This window comes from Pelophylax lessonae, assembly GCF_965119305.1.
Source record: "Pelophylax lessonae genome assembly, chromosome: 4".
Classification (NCBI taxonomy): domain Eukaryota; kingdom Metazoa; phylum Chordata; class Amphibia; order Anura; family Ranidae; genus Pelophylax; species Pelophylax lessonae.
This window is the reverse complement of record NC_138771.1, coordinates 110,398,570-110,417,742: the sequence shown is the minus strand read 5'-3', so window position 1 is coordinate 110,417,742 and position 19,173 is coordinate 110,398,570. Positions and strand designations below refer to the sequence as shown.

The window sequence follows — 19,173 nt, the reverse complement described above, 5'->3', positions numbered from 1 at the left end:
TGTGTTGAATTGTTTTGTATGTGTTCTTTCATTTCTGAGCATGCCTAGTCTTGCTCTTACGATTTTTTTTGGACAAAAACTGTACTAATTAAACGAAAATCGGACGTTGTGTTCACGTACGATAACAATTTTATAGCCTGCACATCCAGTTTTTGTCATCCCAAAATCTGTAATCGGCTGTCGAAAGCACTATACTAACAATCCTAAAATCGGCAGATCATTCGTCGGATGAAATTTTCCTTCCGATTTTCGTATCGTGTGTACGGGCCTTTAGTAATACGAAAAAATGTATCATAAATAGTCATAAACATACATTAGCATACATTAATACCTAAAAATATACTGTACAAAATTGAAAATTTGGTTGAACTAAAAGAAAATTTACCAGCAGAATGACACAAACCTTGGGTGCTGAAGCCAGCTGTAGTATTTCTGTCACCAAGACTGGATTCTGTTACCTGTTGGTCTATACTGGGCCCCTGGAAACATATAACACAATTTTGTACATTATGCATAGTTTATTTGTGTAACATACTTAGGTTAAAAAAAAAATAATAATTTTAATCTCAATATTTAGTTTGATTTTTTTTTTTTTTGCTTCTGCTCATTACTTTTTTCTTTTAGATCCCTATTTCTTTATTTTCAAAAAGGTTTACACCAGGGGTATTCAACCTACAGTCCTTGGCCCACATGTGGCTTAAGTCCCGGTTCACACTAGGGCGACCTGTGAGGCGACATATTTTCTTACAAATGTTGATTGTTTTTTTTTCTTTTATGTTATGTAAAAATGTGTATACACTTAGTGAACCCATGTGACCAAAGACAAAATTGACAGTGTTTCTTTGCTTGACTTTTATAAGTGTTCTTCCCAAAGAAAAATCTCCCACTATTCATATTCATGTCTTATTCATGTTATCAGTTTCCAGCTGCACCTATATTTGTCAGAAACTATTTTCAAGGATGAAGCACACGAAGTGCAACTTTGAACCAAATAATCTAAAGAGCACCTTAATAATTCAGTGAGAATTGCTACTACATCTATCGAGCCAAATATTGATGAATTAATTTATAAAAAACAGTGTCAAATATCGCACTCGTTTTATGTTGCTTTCTGTTATTTTTATATTAACCACTTGCTGACCAGCCGATATACGGCGGTAGGTCGACAGGTTCCCGCGAATTGCCGTACCTGTACGGCAGTTCGAGGGAGCGATCCTGGGGGCGCTCATGCCCCCATTCACCACCGGGGAAGCTGATTCATTGGGCCGGGGGCTGCGATTGCCCCTGGGCACCCGTGATTGCTCCCTGTGGAGAGAGAACGGCAGTCTGCTGTTGTAAACAGTCTGTTGTTGTTTTCTCAGGAATCAATACAGAGCTCCTGTGTTCCCCGTAATTAGGTCTCTAAGTTGATTCCATAAGCCCATCTCCCTAACAGTTAGAAAACACCCCCTAGGCTCACATTTAACCCTTTGATCGCTCCTGGCTTAAACCCTTCTCAGCCAGTGTCATTATTACAGTACAGTAACAGTGCATATTTTTAGCACTGGTTCCCCCCAAAAGTGTAAAAAATGTCAGTTAGGGGCCTGATCTGTCCGCCACAATGTCTCAGTCCTGCTAAAAATCACTGATCGCTGCCATTACTAGTAAAATAAATAAATAAAAATTACATAAATCTTTCCCCTAGTTTGTAGACGTGATAACTTTTGTGCAAACCAATCAAAATACGTTTATTGGGATTTTTTTTATCAAAAATATGTAGCGGAATACAAATTGTCCGAAAATTATGAAACAATTAGATTTTTTTCCTTTTTTTAATTGACAATGTTAATGTTAATAGCAGAAAGTGAAAAATATAAATATATATTTTTTCAGAACTGTCGCTCTTTTTTTGTTTATAGCTCAAAAAAAAAAAAAAATCACAGAGGTGATCAAATACCACCAAAAGAAAGCTCTATTTGTGGGGAAAAAAGAACATACATTTTGGGTACAGCACTGCACGACTACGCAATTGTCAGTTAAAATAACGCAGTGCCGAATCGCAAAAAATGGCCTGGTCATTAAGTGGGAAAATTTTCCGGTCCAGAAGTGGTTAAAAAATATTACAAAAAAATATTTTTTTTGTTTTATTACTCAGATAGGTACATTATCTATATCAATGATGTCCCTAGCCTGTCCCTAGCCTGTCCCTAGGTCCCTAGTAATCCTGCACACTGAGCAGTACCTTGTCCCTGGAAGTTCTGCTGTGAATACTGTTTATCTATCTCTGGAAATCCTGTATGTTGAGCAGTAACCCATTCCTGGAAATCGTGTATGTCTCACCAGTTTTCACTCCCCTTTGACCACTGTATGCGATGCCATGGTCAAGGTGGGCTCCCTCTGGCTGTGGTTGGCAAGTTTGTGACAAGCATTTGTAATCCAACACAGACTTGATATACTGTAGGTGAACGCAATGTGCAATTTTTTGTGTGGAATGTTGGAGTAAAGCTTCTACATTAATCGACACAGAACAGCATATGAAAGTTATAAACCTTCAAACTAGTCAGGATGGAGACTGCCAAAGGTAGTATATGAAAATTACTATTTGGATGCCCAAACAAGTCCATGGGTAAAAAATATCAGAATCCAGTGCTACTAAATTTTGATACTATATCAGTGCAAAATTACATTTCTTCCAAATAAACATTTGTGATATACTGTACATAATAAATTCACTCTAGTTAAAAAAAAAAAAAGGAAAGAATTTCCAATATAAAAAAAAAACATACAATAGTGCAATAAGTTGTCACAACTCACAAGTCCATATATGATAATGCCTATGTATTTCAGTGAATAATACAACTGTCCCTGCTGGGCTTTAACTCAGAGTCTGAAGTCACATCTGCCTCAATGTGTGTCTTCACTTGGACTTCCTCAGGAGTAACGTATTATGTGGTATGCACAATACCAGCAGAAATCACAATTGCTCAAGCCTCCAATTTTACACTTCTTATTATCAAGGATGGGCTGGTTTTACAGTGTCCACCCATATCCAAGCGTAATACTGCTACCACAATCAAAGGTGTTAATAGCTGGGGAATAAAAAATGCAAGTACAAGCAGAGAAAAATACAGTGGGGCTCTCCAGTTAACATCCCCTGGCAAAGGCAGGGCATATACGATAAATTGCACCGGTAGTAAATAAAGCAATATGCTGTGTAATATGGCAATTCTCTGGCATAGGGTTAAACTTTAAATTATATCTTCAATTAGGATTAAATTGTACGAGGAAGTAAATGATATATTTTCTGTAGCATTCAAAAAGAAACAACCTTACCTGTCTGTGATCAGATTATGTGTGGTACCGGCATCCTTATGCTCCATGCAACAAGTAATGCCTAATCCACGATTAGCTCTGTATGAGAACTAAATGGACACAGGCCACATGTCCTGACATATGCACCAAGTATAACTTCCTCAGAGGCCTTTTTTTTTATTTCTTTTACAGAAAATGTTCTAATATCCAGACAAAGGGGGGTCATGACATTCAGCCACACTTTCTCTCCCCTTGTCTATTCATAAAAGACCTTGCATCCTGTGAAGAGAATACAAGGCATTTTATGAATTGACGAGGGGAGAGAAAGGTGGAGAATGACAGAACCTCCATCCTTCACTGTACTAGAGACCTGTCAGTTTTAGAACTGCAAGTTCAGTGCTTACAGTAGTGTTTGGAATAGGTATCGACCGATTATCGGCAAAACCGATATATTGAGGGCCGATCTGCACTTTCCCCGATATATCGGAATTGGCCACCAAGGTTATCGATATTGTCGATATTTTGGGAAAGTGCTGTACCGGAGTGATGCCTGCAGCTAGAGGCATCACCCCGGTACCGGTGTCTATAGCCGACAGTCGGCTGTCTTGTAATGACAACCAATGCGGCTGAGAAGCGGCTCGACTGTCATTACAAGAAGCTGGAGGGGACGCCCCCCCTCCCGCCACCTTCTGCGGCTCGCCTGGGTCTCCCATCCCACCAGGAGGCCCGGGAAACCAGCCTGCATGGCCGCCAAAGACCCGATCAAAGTCGCATTCGGCTCTGATCGGGTCTCCATGCAAAAACCCGGAAGTGATGTCATGACATGATCGATCACTAGTTTGGAATACATGAAACTAATAGTTTTATCAAATGCAGCACCATCCTCAAAGAGGACATCCATCATTAGAGGTAATTTAATTGTACATAGCAAATGTCGTAAAACTGTTGTTTTTTCCCCTCCTAAAGATCAGTTTTAATATGTTATTTGCTGATGTTAGACATAGTTCAGATTTGTTTAATTGAACTGAAAGAAAAAAACATAATAAAAGCATAAATAATTGTAGTCCCCAGTAGTGTATTTATCTCATTACTTGTTTCCTCTTCTAATTGTCTGAAAATACCATTTACGTCACTTATTTACAGCAGATGTGTACACATTGTTACAGTGACATTTCCCACAGTGACAGTCTCTGTCCTCCATAGTTCTTACCTGTCTTTTCCTGAATTTTCTGCACATTATGCAGCTTTAAAACAGCAGCTTTTAAATGTGCATTAATCATGTTCATTTTGTGGCATTTCCTAATCTACAACACATTATCAGAGTTCTATTTTTAGATAATGCTACTGCCAAAGTATTGTCAAGCACAGAAAAACATCATTATAAATGTTCTTTCCCCACCGGGAGCAGTAATATACGCTATATACATATATTTATATGTATATACTAACTTATTTAATGAGATAATGCAAAGAGCAATGAGGATCTGCCTGCGTTTTATTGTTGCCTCTGTGGCGGGAAAGTGATGGTAAAAACAGGCGATTGATCCACATCTTTTCTTGCTCCTTGACCACCAGCCTATGAATAAACATAAAGGTCTGTTCATATTGCTGTGGCCATTATGTTTTGCATTGCCAAAAACGTTACTTGACATATTGCATTCGGCAGGAGGTACGGCTTGCTGACCAAGCCCATTAAGGCCATAGGACTATGCCAAAACCATGTGCCAAACATTTAACACATGGTTTTGGCAATATTTCAATAAGAAAAAAAAACAGGCATTTATAAGGCAGCAGTATCTCCTCCTGAAACTGTTCAACTGTCCATTAAGACTGGCAGGTCAAGCCTGGCACCCATGCGAAAGGGCCTAAGAGAGGATATCTCCTTACTTTTTACATACATATTTTCCTGGCCCACCTCACCTCAGCAGACAATGGGTTTACACCTCCTCTGGAGCCCACAGGACAACCTCTTCCTAGCTAAATAGAAGACAGCCCTACCCCCCCCCCCCAAACTGAAGTCTTCTTTTTTGGTCATGCTCCAGGCCACCTATTGATTTCAGTTGGTAAGTACTTTGTTTTCTGCAAGTATATCCCCCCTGCCGAACCTACCCCTCCATGTCCAGCCTCTCATGCAGTTGGAAGACCCAGAAAGATGGAAGTAAATCTTTCTAAAAACTGGGTGCCCTTTGTGCCGGGCTGCGGGCAAATTATGCATTGATTTTTTGCGGGTGTGGTATTTTAAAAGCTTTGCAATGTTGTCATTGCCTCTCCCTTGGGTTTTTTTCCTGTGTTGTATATGCAGCGCACCACATCCACAGCGCACCCTGTGGATGATGTCACAGGGAGGAGGGAGATGGGCAGCACAGGATGGTATCTGCCAGGCGCCAAGCAATGGTGTAAACAGTCTTGGAAGTCTGCAGAGGAAAGGACTTATCTCCCTCTCTCTCTGCAGTCCTGCCAGGTAAAGTCTTGTTGCTGTTGCTCCCTGCCATGCAGTGTTTTTCTGGGGATTGGACCGTCTGGCTGATTTTTTTTTCTCAGATTCTTACTGTGTCTTTTGTCTGTTTTTTTGTGCTTTAATTTTTCTTTTACATTTATTGTATTTTGTTTTTTGTTTGCAGCATTGGTAAACAAACAAAAAAAATATCCACAGTTGCTGCACCCTTATTTTCTTTATTAAAAAAACAAAACAAAAATGAAATTATAATAAAAGGGTTTATAGTGCACCAAGAACAAAATTATTGCACGCAAACACCATATTCCCATCCTATACCCTATAATAAAAAGTTATAAAAACCCCCCCCAAAAATGGGGATTACAGTGTTCAGGCACCACCAACACCCAAGGTCAAGTTTTTCTACACCTGTTTGACAGGTGACCGAAATTTCATTTTTTTTTTAATTTTTAACAGCAGGGCCTGTTCCTGTGTCCAGCAGGAGTAACTGTGAGGGGTTACAGTGTTCATGTACTACCAACAACCAAGGCCCAATTTTTCTGCACCTGTTTGAAAGGTGAATGTAATTTTAATTTTTTTTTTAATTTTTAACAGCAGGGCTAATTTCTGTGCCCAGCAAAAGTAACTGTGAGGGGTTACATTGTTTAGGCACACTAGAGATTGGCGAACGATTTGGGCTGAGCATAAGTTTGGCCTGAACATCGCCCATTCAGGTGCTCGCCTAACACCTGAACTTTCTGGGCACTTACCAAGATGTTCACCCGCTGAGCGCACAGTCAATAGGTTGTTAGGCCTATCCACTAAATTTAAAAAAATAATTGTAAAAAAAAAAAAAAAAAAGTAAATGAAAAAATATTGGTGTAAAAATAGCTTGGAGAGACCATTTGGGTCTGGTATGGATTTTAAGAGAAATCCCTTGATGACAAAATTGAGAAAAAAAAAAAAACAGTGTGGGGTCCCCTCCAAAATCCATACCAGGCCTTTGGGTCTTGTATAGATTTTAAGGGAAACTCCATGCCATAATTTGAAAGAAAAAAAAAAAGCAGCATGGGCCCCCCCTCCCCACCAAAATCCATACCAGGCCCTTTGAGTCTGGTACAGATTGTAAGGGGGAACTTCACTTTTTTTCATTTTTTTTTAAATGACATGGAGCAGCTTGGTAGGCCAGGAAAAGGGGGGCATGAGCGAGCGCCCCCACTCCTGAACCTTACCAGGCTGTCTGCCTTTAACATAGAAAGGGTTCTTTTGAGTGTCTCTTCCCGATAACCCTGGGCTGTGGCTCTTGTACCCCTACCCATTCACCAAAAAAGTGTCAAAAAGTAATAACCACAGGAAACAGTTTTTGACAATTCCTTTATAAAAAAAAAAAACAAAAAAATAGTGTACCTCAATGTTAATCCATTGTTATTCATGACGTCCGCCTGAACCGAAAAATACAGAAAAAGAGAAAGAAAAAACACATTTAGGCCTCTTGGGATGCCTCCCACCCACCGTCTTCCTCCTCTCTTATATGGGCAAGGGGCGGGGCCATCAGGTGACCCTGCCTCCTTCTGACGTTGTGTGATGTTGCGTGACGTCAGGTGGTGCCACCTGGTGACGTAGCCAGGTGGCCCCAGCCCTTCTCTTTATAAGAACTGTCAAAGTGGAGAGGAGGCAGATGGCAGGAGGCATCCCAGGAGGCGGAGTGTTTTTTATTTTTTCTATTATTTGGGATGGATTTACATTGAGGGCACTATTTTTTTTTTTTTTAATAAAGGACTTGTTAAAAACTGTTTCCTGTGCTTCTTACGTTTTGACACTTTTTTTGGTAAATGGGGGGGGGTATAATGTACCTGAAATCCATTCACATGGGGGGGGGCAGGGATCTGGGAGCCCCCTTGTTAAATGGGACTTCCAGATTCCGATTAAAGCCCCCCACCCACAGACCCCGACAACCACAGCCCAGGGTTGTCGGGAGGAGGCCATTGTCCCCATCAACATGTTGACAAGGTGCTTTGGGGTGAAGGGGCGGACCTTCCCCTGCCCCAAAGCACCCACCCCCCATGTGGCCTGGTATGGTTCGGGGGGTGCTCGCTTGCCCCCTCCCTTTTCCTGACCTGCCATGCTCGGATAAGGATCTGGTATGGATTTTGGGAGAGACCCTACGCCGTTTTTTATTTTACAATTTTGGGGGGGGGCCTTTGCTGTTTTTTTCATATTTTCTTTTAATATGTATTACCAGGAGCTGGCAATACATAACAGCTTACAGTTTAAGCAACATTTTTTCCTTTAGAAACTTCAATATTGGTGAATCAAGCTCCACATATCGTACAGATGTGCCTCTTTACAACATTCCTAAAAGTTTAAAATATAACTAGAGGCAAAACATTTCTTTTGTTCTGAGTAGAGTGGAGGGGAACAAGAACGCATGTCAGGTTTTTATTGCTGTCTGTGTCCCTGATAGAATATAAGTGAAAGAACGTTGCAAATTTTGGATTGTCACCAGAACAGGAATAGAGGGGAAATCTTCCAATGGTCACATTAGTTCTAGTGACCCTGGTGACAATTAGGGATTCCCTCGCTTTCAAGTGATTTTAATTCACTTCTTGTTTTGGCTATGGGACAGGAATTGAAGAAAAATTCCCCCAATGACACACAAATTAAACAAAAAAAAAATGGACAGATTATAACCCTCTCTTACACTATACAAAATGAACACACATAATGGATTGATGGGATGGATTGATGGGCGATCAAGGCACCACATCCCTTATTAGTAAAACTCACAAATATTTGTATAAATTGGACTTTATAAGTGCAAAAGACAACACTAAGTAAAATAAAAATATACTTTTATTCAATAAAATTAAAAAAGCATATTATATAGCAGGATGTCACTATAAATTCATGGGACAACAAGGTTCAAAGTTGTGGGTGGTCTGCTCCCGAATTAAACACTGCAACATGAGAACAGGAATATAACACTTTTTCTCAGCTTTGGTTAACTTCAAGCTTATAACATCTGCCATTCCTTTCCATAACATATCGCTGTTTCACTTTTTTTTAACCTCATCCCTGTTGTAGAAAAGAAGATTCTTCATTTTTTTTACATAATAATGAAGAGATTCTTCTTAAGAATGTCTAAAACCAAAAGCAAAATTGTTATATATTGCAAATTATCAGTCCTCAACCACTTCTGGACCGGAAGGATTTGCCCCCTAATGACCAGACCATTTTTTTTCGATTCGGCACTGTGTTACTTTAATGGAAAATTGCATGGTCTCGGACGTTTGATCACCTCTGCAATTTTTATTTTTTGCGCTATAAACAAAAAAAGAGCGTCAATTCTGAAAACAAATATATATATTTTTCACATTCTGCTATATAACATTCCCCCCCCCCCGCAAAAAAAAAAATGTACGCGTATCTTTGATTGGTTTGCACAAAAGTTATCGCATCTACTAGCTACGGGAAAGATTTATGTCATTTTTATTGTTTTTTTTACTAGCAATGGCGGCGATCTGCAATTTTTAACAGGACTGCGACATTTCGGCGGACAGATCGGACCCCTAACTGACATTTTTGACACTTCTGGGAGGATCACTGACATTACTACAGTAATCAGTGCTAAAAATATGCACTGTTACTGTAATAATGACACTAGCAGGGAAGGGGTTAACACTGTGGGTGATTAAGGGGTTAATGTGTGCCTTGGGGCGTGTTTCTAACTGTATGGGGGTTGGGCTTTTGAAATGATCACAGAGATCTGTGATCCTATATAGCAGGATCACAGGCGCTCTGTGATCATTCCAGAGAGAAGAACAGTCAGCTGTGTTTACAACAGTTGCCCATCCTTCTCTCTTAGCGGGGAGCAATCGAGGATGGCTTGTGGCAATCAGAGTCCTGGTGGCAATTGCTTGCTCCCTAGCTGCAGGTGCGTAACCGATGTAGGGCTACGTCGCTTCGCGCAGGAGGGCCAGCCTCCTGCAGTATATCTGCGGCGGGCGGTCCAGAAGAGGTTAAAGCCCCTCCCCACAGCTAGACCAGTCTCCGCAGCTTCTTCTCCCCACACGTACCAGTGGTTTAGGGTTCTAACATCAACAAGTCCTAAACATCCATAGCCCTTCATTGGACATGATGATGAAGAAGGGCAATCCAATGCCAGAGCCTGGAGAAGCCCATCCACGCTTTTTGAGAAATTTTGCTCTAACTTAATTGGAAATAAACAAACATCTCTTGAACATTGCAAACATTAGTTGGACAGGGGTTATTCTTTCCCTTATTTTTCAAAAGTGTATCAAAATACCTTTTGACTATTTGTGAAGATTAAGCCTAATAGCCTCCCTTGCCCTATATCATTCTTCTGTTACCACCCATTATAAACTTTAAATCAGTGATCCTGAGACAGAAGCTGTGATCTATGCCTAACAGCTTCTATATAAGGGGAAGCCAACACATCAACCACATCAACATTGCAATGATTACTTAGATATAAACATAAAAGCATGAGAGAAGCAAAAGATGTTGCCTATAATACTTCCACTGTTGAGCACCCTTGTCCAGTTGATTGGTCAATGAGGTACATGTGAGGTTGATGTAAAGGATGGCAGTATATTGCATAGATTCTCCATTGTGTTCTATAGATGAAAGCCTATGCATTTAACCACTTCCAGCCCAAGGACGTCATATGATGTCCTGGACTTCCAGTGGAGATATCTGAATGATGCCTGCAGCTACAGGCATCATTCAGATATCATCTTTTGCAGCCGGCAATTCCCAGCACCGTAAGAATAATCATAGCGGCAGTTCAGCAGCTTGATCATTCTTACAGGTGGCAGAAGAGGACGCCCCCCCCCCTCCCACCACCCCTCCGGTGCTTCTACCGGCGGCAGAACATCACAATAGAGAATACCAAGGACCAGATGGTCACCGTCAGTTTCTCGGAGGCCCTGTTATGACTTCTATAGACTCGGCTGGAAAGGCCGAGATTGTTTTTTTTTTTTATCTCAGTGTTACCTGCCTGGAGGAGAGATGTGAGGTCTTATAGACCCCACATCTCTTCATAAAGAGGACCTGCCATGCCTTGTTCTTATTACAAGGGATGTTTACATTCGTTGTGATAAGAATAAAAGTGATCAAAAAAATACAACAAAGGGAAATTGAAAAAATATATATATATATAAAAAAAAATGTAAAGCACCCGTCCCCACGTGCGTGCACGCAGAAGCGAACACATACATACGTGTCGCCCATATATGTAAACAGCATTCAAACCACACATGTGAGCTATCGCTGCGAACGTTAGAGTGAGAGCAACAATTCTAGCCCAAGACCTTCTCTATAATTCTAACCTGGTAACCTGTAAAAATCTTAAAGAGTCACCTATGGAGATTTTTTAATAACCAAAAATTGGCAGCATTTCATGAGTGTGCGCAATTTTAAAGCGTGACATGTTGGGTATCTATTTACTCGGCGTAACATCATCTTTCACATTATACAAAAAAATTGGGCTGACTTTAGTGTTTTTTTTTTCTTTTACTAATTCAGGGAACCATTATTTTTTTCAAAAAAATGCGTTTGAAAAGTTGCTGCTCAAATACTGTGTGGAATAAAATGTTGCAACAACAGCCATTTTATTCTCTAGGGTCTCTGTTAAAAAACATATATAATGTGTAGGGGTTCTGAGTAATTTTCTAGCAAAAAGATTATGATTTTGTAGGAGAGGAGCGCGAAAATAGGTCCGGTATGAAAGTGGATAAAGACCCTCCAATTGGATCTGTATCCTTCACTTAATTGTAAATATAAGGTAAAACCTAATAGTTAAGGCCTTCCCCTTTTCCATCTCCACCTATCCATGTTTAACTTACCGCTGTCCAGCCTGGTATGTACTGTGACTGCTTTCTAGACCCTGTTCTACTAGTTTACTTTTAAACCATTTTTTAGGAACTATATATTGTCATTTTCACTTCTTTCTTCAGCCAAATGTTGCGGCCCCTGACATTGTTAAATGCTTTCTCACATGAAAAGAAACAAAAAGAAAAGGCCTCGGTTGGCCTTAAGTGCTCGCATCCAGTGTTGTAATATACTGTGGATCATGGCTTCAGAATCACCATTCCACTAGTAACTTAGGGTACCATGCATATACCATTTTTCTTGTTCAATGCAGTATGGGTCTTTGTTGTATTTCTTCTGCTTGCCCCTTTGGGGCTATTATAGCCGACTGATGTGATTGTTATACCACTGAACGATGTTTTCTATTATTGTTTCCTATGTTTATACTTTGAAAATTTTCAATAAAAACCATTGAAAACAAAAAGAAAAGGCCTTGTATTAGTGGCACATTTTGAAGGGGACAGGAGTGCTATCCAAACTTGGTCTCTGAACATCTAAAATAGATTTTTTTATTTTTTTTTTACGAGATTTTTTTATTTTTTTTTTACGAGATCATTGCTCTATTTAAAGGTGGAAGATTGGAAAAGGTAAAAAAATAAAAGCTTTGAAAACCTTGAGTTTTTCTTAGTAAACAGAACTCATCCTTCGCATAGACACTGATGTAGGTTAAGTATGTGATTCATTTAAAGTATGATAGCCAATCCTATTTAAATTTTGCAGTGGGAATGTATGAACTAGCTCATATGCACTCAATCAAGAAAGTGGCACTGAGCTGAATTCATCTGAGAAAATCAGCAGATGTGGTATGTGAATTCTTGAGATTCAAGAAGTGCTGCTAAAGATATAATAATGAAAACAAAATAGAATGGAAGAAGTGCCAAATGACAGAGGTTTGGGAGCTGTTTTGGAGCCAGAAGTTTGGGCAATCTTTCGATTCTTTTTTTTGGATTGTAATGTACTAACGTCTATGATATGGGAAACTGGACACCTGCCAACTCAAACAGCTTTCTGCAGGCAATGTCCTTAAACTGCATCCGGGGAATAATCTGTGGTTATTGAAATCTAGCACAATATATAGTTGTCTATTTCCTCTTGTTGCCATACAATGCAATACCAGTGTCTGGGGTTGCTGTAACTATTCTTACCTCTGGTCTTCTTCCAATAAATTGTCATACAATTATGATGTTTTTTTTTTTTGTTATTTTTTTTAACGTGATTGCAAAAAAATAAAAAAAAAGACGTGTATCATTATAATTTAAAGAGTCAGTCATGGTATGCTGGGAATAAACTTTCATGATAATGGATGTCATGTACAGTTGGCGAAGAGTGTGCACAGCAACTGAAAGGAAAAAAAGGTACTGTATACTGTATGTGTACATAATACATTTATGTAGCCAAAGGATCATTAGAAAGGTTTATACCTTTTTTTTGGCATTACAACCTGCAATCTATACAAGGCACCAGGTCATGAAAAATGAATTTTGCTGCTTTTAGCTGTCTGGGTTTTGGCAGGGGTAGCTCTCCATCAGATTTTCCATCACTATTCTCTGTTATTTAGTTCTCTTATTTTGGGCCAGGTGTAGGGTTTATTTTATCATCCTTATGAAGCAGGACAGAAAGTAAGCTACTTTTCCTGATCTGAATCAAAGCAGGACAACAATGGCCAAAGCAAAGCAACAGATAGGATTCAGTTGGAAGTCAATGGTGATGTCTTGCTGTCCTTTAATTAGCAGCTGGTGTTTTCTCAAATATATAGTGATATCTCTCTCTCTATATTTTTTTTTTCATTTTTTTAAACAAATATTTTTATTAAAGTTTTAGCATATAACAGGCATCACAACAATAACAGATAGCATTAACCTCCCTGTCGGTATGATTCTTTTGGATTTTAGATGCTGAAAGCGGTACCATTATTTTGCATGTAATTCTTGTGAATGAGCAGCCCAAACCAACTGAATACATTTATTATATATATATATATATATATATATATATATATATATATATATATATATATATATATATATATATATATATATACATATATTTATGAGGGGGGAGGGGAATAATAAGGGGAATAATAAGGATACAAAAAGGGATAAGAAGGGTGATTAGGAGATAAGAAGGGTGATCACCCTTCTTATCCCTTTTTGTATCCTTATTATTCCCCTCCCCCCTCATATACTTAATAGGGATGGAGGCGGCTAGCCTTGGGCAGGCACCGCCTCATTTAAAGTCCCAACTGTCCTCTGTCTTTTTGTTTGTTTCGTCTCTGTTTGTCCTGTGTCTTGTGATTCTTTTTGAATATACGTATATATATATATATATATATATATATACACTGTATATATATATATATATATATATATATATATACACTGTATATATATATATATATATATATATATATATATTTACATAAAAAGTACAGTAAAACTGCAGGAAAGGGCACTGGGGGGCAAACTAATGTGATTTTATTTTATTTTGAATGGTATCAGTGTGTTTGGTGTGTTTTACATTTGAATTTGCCGCCGGTTCCACCCCCCTGCGAACGTCACGTCGCAGGAGACGGAAGCCGGGGCACGGAGATGATCAGGAGGAAGAACCGCCGCTAGACACCGCCGGACACATCACTGGATCCCGGTGACAAGGTAAGTAACCTCTTTTACAGGATCCAGCGATGCTTCTGGCGGTACCCCGAGTGTGGCTCGGGGTTACCGCTTTTGGCTCTGAAATGTAACCCCGAACCACGCTCGGGAATACCGCTAGGAAGGTTAACCTATAGTTTACTTTCTTGTCCTCTACAACAATATATATATATATTTTTTTATTTATATATTTTTATTAAAGTTTTAGTATATAACAGGCATCACAAGAATAACAGGTACATAAGAAAACATAGTTACATAGTTACATAGTTAGTGAGGCTGAAAAAAGACACAAGTCCATCCAGTTCAACCTATGATGTGTGTGTGTGTTTGCTATTAACCGTACATTGTATACCCCTGTATGTTGTGGTCTTTAAGGTGTCCATCCAATAGTTTTTTGAAACTATCAAGGCTCCCCGCTGATACGACTGCTTGCGGAAGAGAATTCCACATCCTTACCGCTCTTACAGTGAAGAACCCCTTACGCACTTTAAGGTTAAACCGCCTTTCCTCAAGTTTTAGTGAGTGGCCACGTGTCTTATTGTATTCCCTTACTCTGAATAGTTTGTTCCTTATGCTAGGGTCGCCAGTACAGTATTTGTACATTGATATCATATCCCCCCTCAATCGTCTCTTCTCCAGAGAGAATAAGTTCAGTGCTTGTAGTCTTTCCTCATAGCTGATGTCCTCCATTCCCCTAATTATTTTTGTTGCCCTTCTCTGGACTTTCTCCAGTTCCAGCACATCCATCCTGAGAACCGGTGCCCAGAACTGGACAGCATACTCCAGATGTGGCCGGACCAGAGTTTTGTAGAGTGGAAGAATAATCTCTTTATTTCTGGAGTGAATCCCCTTTTTTATACAACCCAGTATTCTGTTGGCTTTGCTTGCAGCGGCTTGGCATTGCATGCCACTTCCAAGCCTGTTGTCTACCAGTACCCCCAGACATAGAGTCAATGGTACCAAGTAACAGATGACAAAAATAATGAAGATGCCATAAATGACAATGAGGCCATAGAGGGCAAAAATGACATAAATAACAAAAATTATATGACATGACAAGGGGAGGGAGCAACAACAATTGACATATTACAACAGTATTTTTTAATCTCTAATAATTTATTACATTTCTAAAGTTCATAGTTTCATATTTTTATATAGTAAAACATTTTACCTAAACTGCCTGATGTAATCCTGTATTTATTCCCTCCCCCCCCCCCTTATTAATTGAAACCTTTTTTTTAAACTATGTGCTATACTAATGTCTCTATACCATCTACATAGGACTGTCCACTTTATTTCACTTCCAATTTCCTTATCTCTTTTTAAAACATAAAGAGACTGTCATGGGGTGTTACATTATTTATCTGGACTCTGCAGTGGAATGGGGGGCAAGGGAAGGTCTGCTTGTGGGTATACCTTGCTGAAGCAGTAGATTACCAAAGAGTACTGTCACTCTTTGGACTTCTTCTCAAGTGCGGCAGGCACTGCCGCTCCACTAAAAAGTGATCCATGTTTGCATCACTTTTCAGAGGTGTTTGATAGGCAGTGTGGAGGAGATAAAGCGCCCCCTCACTGATGGGATATAACCCTATAATTGCTGTACTACTGCATGCAGTTGTGGTGCTGTTCTGGCCCCATAGAACTGCCAAAATGACATGATTATTATGTTTTGCTGGGGCTGTGAAGCACAGCTCTGCGGTTAGAGCATGTGTACAGCCGTGAGCAGCTGTGTGTTAGTGTTCAGGTGGGCAGTCAGGGGGCAATAAAAGAAAGCGGTGGTTGACCTCACGTGCGTATGAACCCTTAAAGACTGGTAAGTACTGTACATACAATGTATCTTATCAGTGTAGTACTAATAATTTCACTGTGGGGTATCTGGGAGATACATGGGGACTTCCATGCACCAAGGAACTACAATAACAGCCATATGAAGATTATATTTGAATTTGAAGTACCATACTGAAATATTTGAGTCTAATGTAAGGCTTTATTCCAGATTTTACTTAAGTAATATTTTAACCCGCACGCAGGCAGCAAGGGGGCGAGCGCGCACCACCGCCGGTGCGCTCCCACCCCCGCTCGTCAGCGGGGAAGCCGATGCACGGGGCAGGCGGCTCGGATTGCCACCTGATACCCACAATAGTTCCCCGCTGAGAGAGAAGAACGGTCAGCTGTTGTAAACACAGCTGACTGTTCTTCTCCCTGGAATGATCACAAAGCTCATGTGATCCTTCTATATAGGAACACAGATCTCTGTGATCATTTCACAAGACACGCCCCCCACAGTTAGAAACACGCCCCTAGGTACACATTTAATCCCTTGATCACCCACAGTGTTAACCCCTTCCCTGCCAGTGTCATTATTACAGTAACAGTGCATATTTTTAGCACTAATTACTGTAGTAATGTCACTGGTCCCCCCAAAAGTGTCAAAAATGTCAGTCAAAGGTCCGATCTGTCTGCCGCAATGTCGCAATCCCGCAAAAAATAGCAGATCGCCAGCATTACTAGTAAAAAAAACAAAACAAGAAAAATGACATAAATATTTCCCCGTATTTAGTAGACGCGATGCTTTTTGCGCAAACAATCAAAATACGCTTATTGTGATTTTTTTTTACCAAAAATATGTAGCAGAAAACAGATTGGCCTAAAATGTTAAAAAGTTTGATTTTTCATTTTTTTGGGGGGAATATTATATAGCAGAATGTGAAAAATATTGGTTTTTTTTTTTTTTAGAATTGTCGCTCTTTTTTTGTTTATAGCGCAAAAAAATAAAAATCGCACAGGTGACCAAAAGAAAGCTTTATCTGTGGGAAAAAAAGGACATCAATTTTATTTAGGTACAGCATCGCACGACCGCGCAATTGTCCGTTAAAGTAACGCAGTGCCAAATCGCAAAATATGGCCTGGTCATTAAGGAGGCAAATCCTTCCGGTCCAGAAGTGGTTAAATAAAACCTTACTTTGGACTCAAATATTTCTTGTGATGTTTTGATTTCAGGATTAAATATTGTGTGAATTGGAAAAGTAACCCTGTCTCTTCAAATTAAACAACACCATTCAGTTCATTATTCACTGTAATATTTATTGATTTCTATTCTTGCTTTTTTCTTTACTTCATTTATCTGTGCGCATTTATCTTCACCAGTCTTAGCAACTTATTTAGGATTACAAATACCAGTACAGTTGAATATAATATAACATAATATAATATATAAGGCCAGTTGTTTAACCCCTTCATGATGGAGGGTAAGACAACACCTGAACATGATTTTGCAACTTGTGTTATTAAAACTTTACATATCATTGCTATTACTTGTATCCAGGTATATTATACATTCTTTTTTCAAAGCAAATTGGTCTTTTAATTGCTGGAAAATGGTAATGGATTTCTGTTTTTTTTTTTTTTTAAATGATCAAAGGAAAAATGGCCCAAAATAGTAAAAAAAAAATATTTAGCTGTACATTTATTGCTATTACCATAACCTACCACCAAAAACAGCCAGAATAAAGGTTCCTGCTCCTGACAATTGCAGTGATACGATATATGTGTATGCTATTTGTTGTTTGTATCTGTTGTAGGGTCCAGAAACAAGGGTACACATTTTGCTTTTTTATCCTACCTAAAACACAATGATACTGACAATAACTGACACTGAAACCAAATAAAAAAAATGTTTTTTTTTTTAATTCTATTTAAAATACACTGACCCTGACCTTTGCCTCTGACCTTGACCTTTGATCCTGACCTTGACCCTAACTCTAACCCTGACACTGACGTAGATCCAACCCTGATCTAGATAGTTTTTATTTTTTTATTTGTTTAATTATTTATCTTTTTTTACACACACACTTTTGTTTGTTTACATTTTCTCCTCCAGCAAGGAATAATGTATATTTCTCTCCATTCATATGAGAAAACACAAACAGAGGCGGGCTGTATAGCAAAAGAGAACATTCCACTCTGCTCATTGAAAGGTTTTCGCTGTGCCGCGCTACTCTGCAGCCCACATTTATTTTTGTCGGGGTTCCACATTTTTGCTATATCATGTCAAAGGGTTCCATGGGGAAAATGAATTAGGAAACCCTGGCTTAGAACAATCCGTGACTGAAGGATAGATAGACTTTTTTTATTTTGCTTTTTTTTTTTCTAAAACCCCTAAAGAGAGGAATAGCACATTGACAGGTCAGGAAACCTTATCTATCCATTATTGTTTTTCTCCTAGGTTGCCAGTGATGGTGGTTTCAGTGTGTTCCCTCCTTGTTAATCACAGTGCGGAAATGCAGGCACTACATGTGTTAGTTTTACAACTTCAAGCCCTGTATCCAGTCAACTGTCCAATGCTGTTTCTGTGGCTGATACAGAATTTGGTAGTTGATGGTTAAATGACAGTGGGTGGATCTTCCTGCCCCTGGGATGCAAAGAGCCAGGCTGTTGGGAATTAGTATTTTCAGGATCTGTTTAGGTCAAGTCCATATTACCTAGGTGCAGGAACAGGAGGTATTTGAGGGACTAGACTAGAAGAAGAACCTCATGAGGTGCTGCCTCAAGAAGATATCTACAGGATGATATTATCACTTGTATCATGGTAGTTCTAGCAATACTGAACCTCAAACTTTACAGACTACCTCAACTTCCACTTTTGTAACAGCTTTTCCCTATGGCAGACAATCGTTTACTACAAGATCAGAACCCAAGAGCTCTGCTAGTTGGGAATTAAAACACCCCATCTTTATGACTACCTGTTTTCCTATAGACACATTTACATGACAAATGCTTGTATGTGCCTCAAGCTGCACACAATTCAAATTGAATCTAAATAAGTGTCAACAAAGATCTTTCCTTTCTTTCCCAATCTAATTTTTCTCAATAATACAACACACACAAAAATTCTCTGGATAAATG

The 19,173-nt window shown here is 39.2% G+C and overlaps 1 protein-coding gene across 1 annotated transcript in view; it reads right to left on the bottom strand.

Annotated features, from left to right (window-relative positions):
• The window catches only part of ENTREP2 (endosomal transmembrane epsin interactor 2), a 1,128,669-nt gene that overhangs the window by 95,498 nt on the left and 1,013,998 nt on the right, over positions 1-19,173 (bottom strand). Inside the window, exon 8 of the mRNA XM_082254059.1 lies at positions 404-479. Within this exon, the coding sequence (XP_082110185.1) occupies positions 404-479 (76 nt within the window). The remainder of the gene's footprint in view (positions 1-403; positions 480-19,173) is intronic.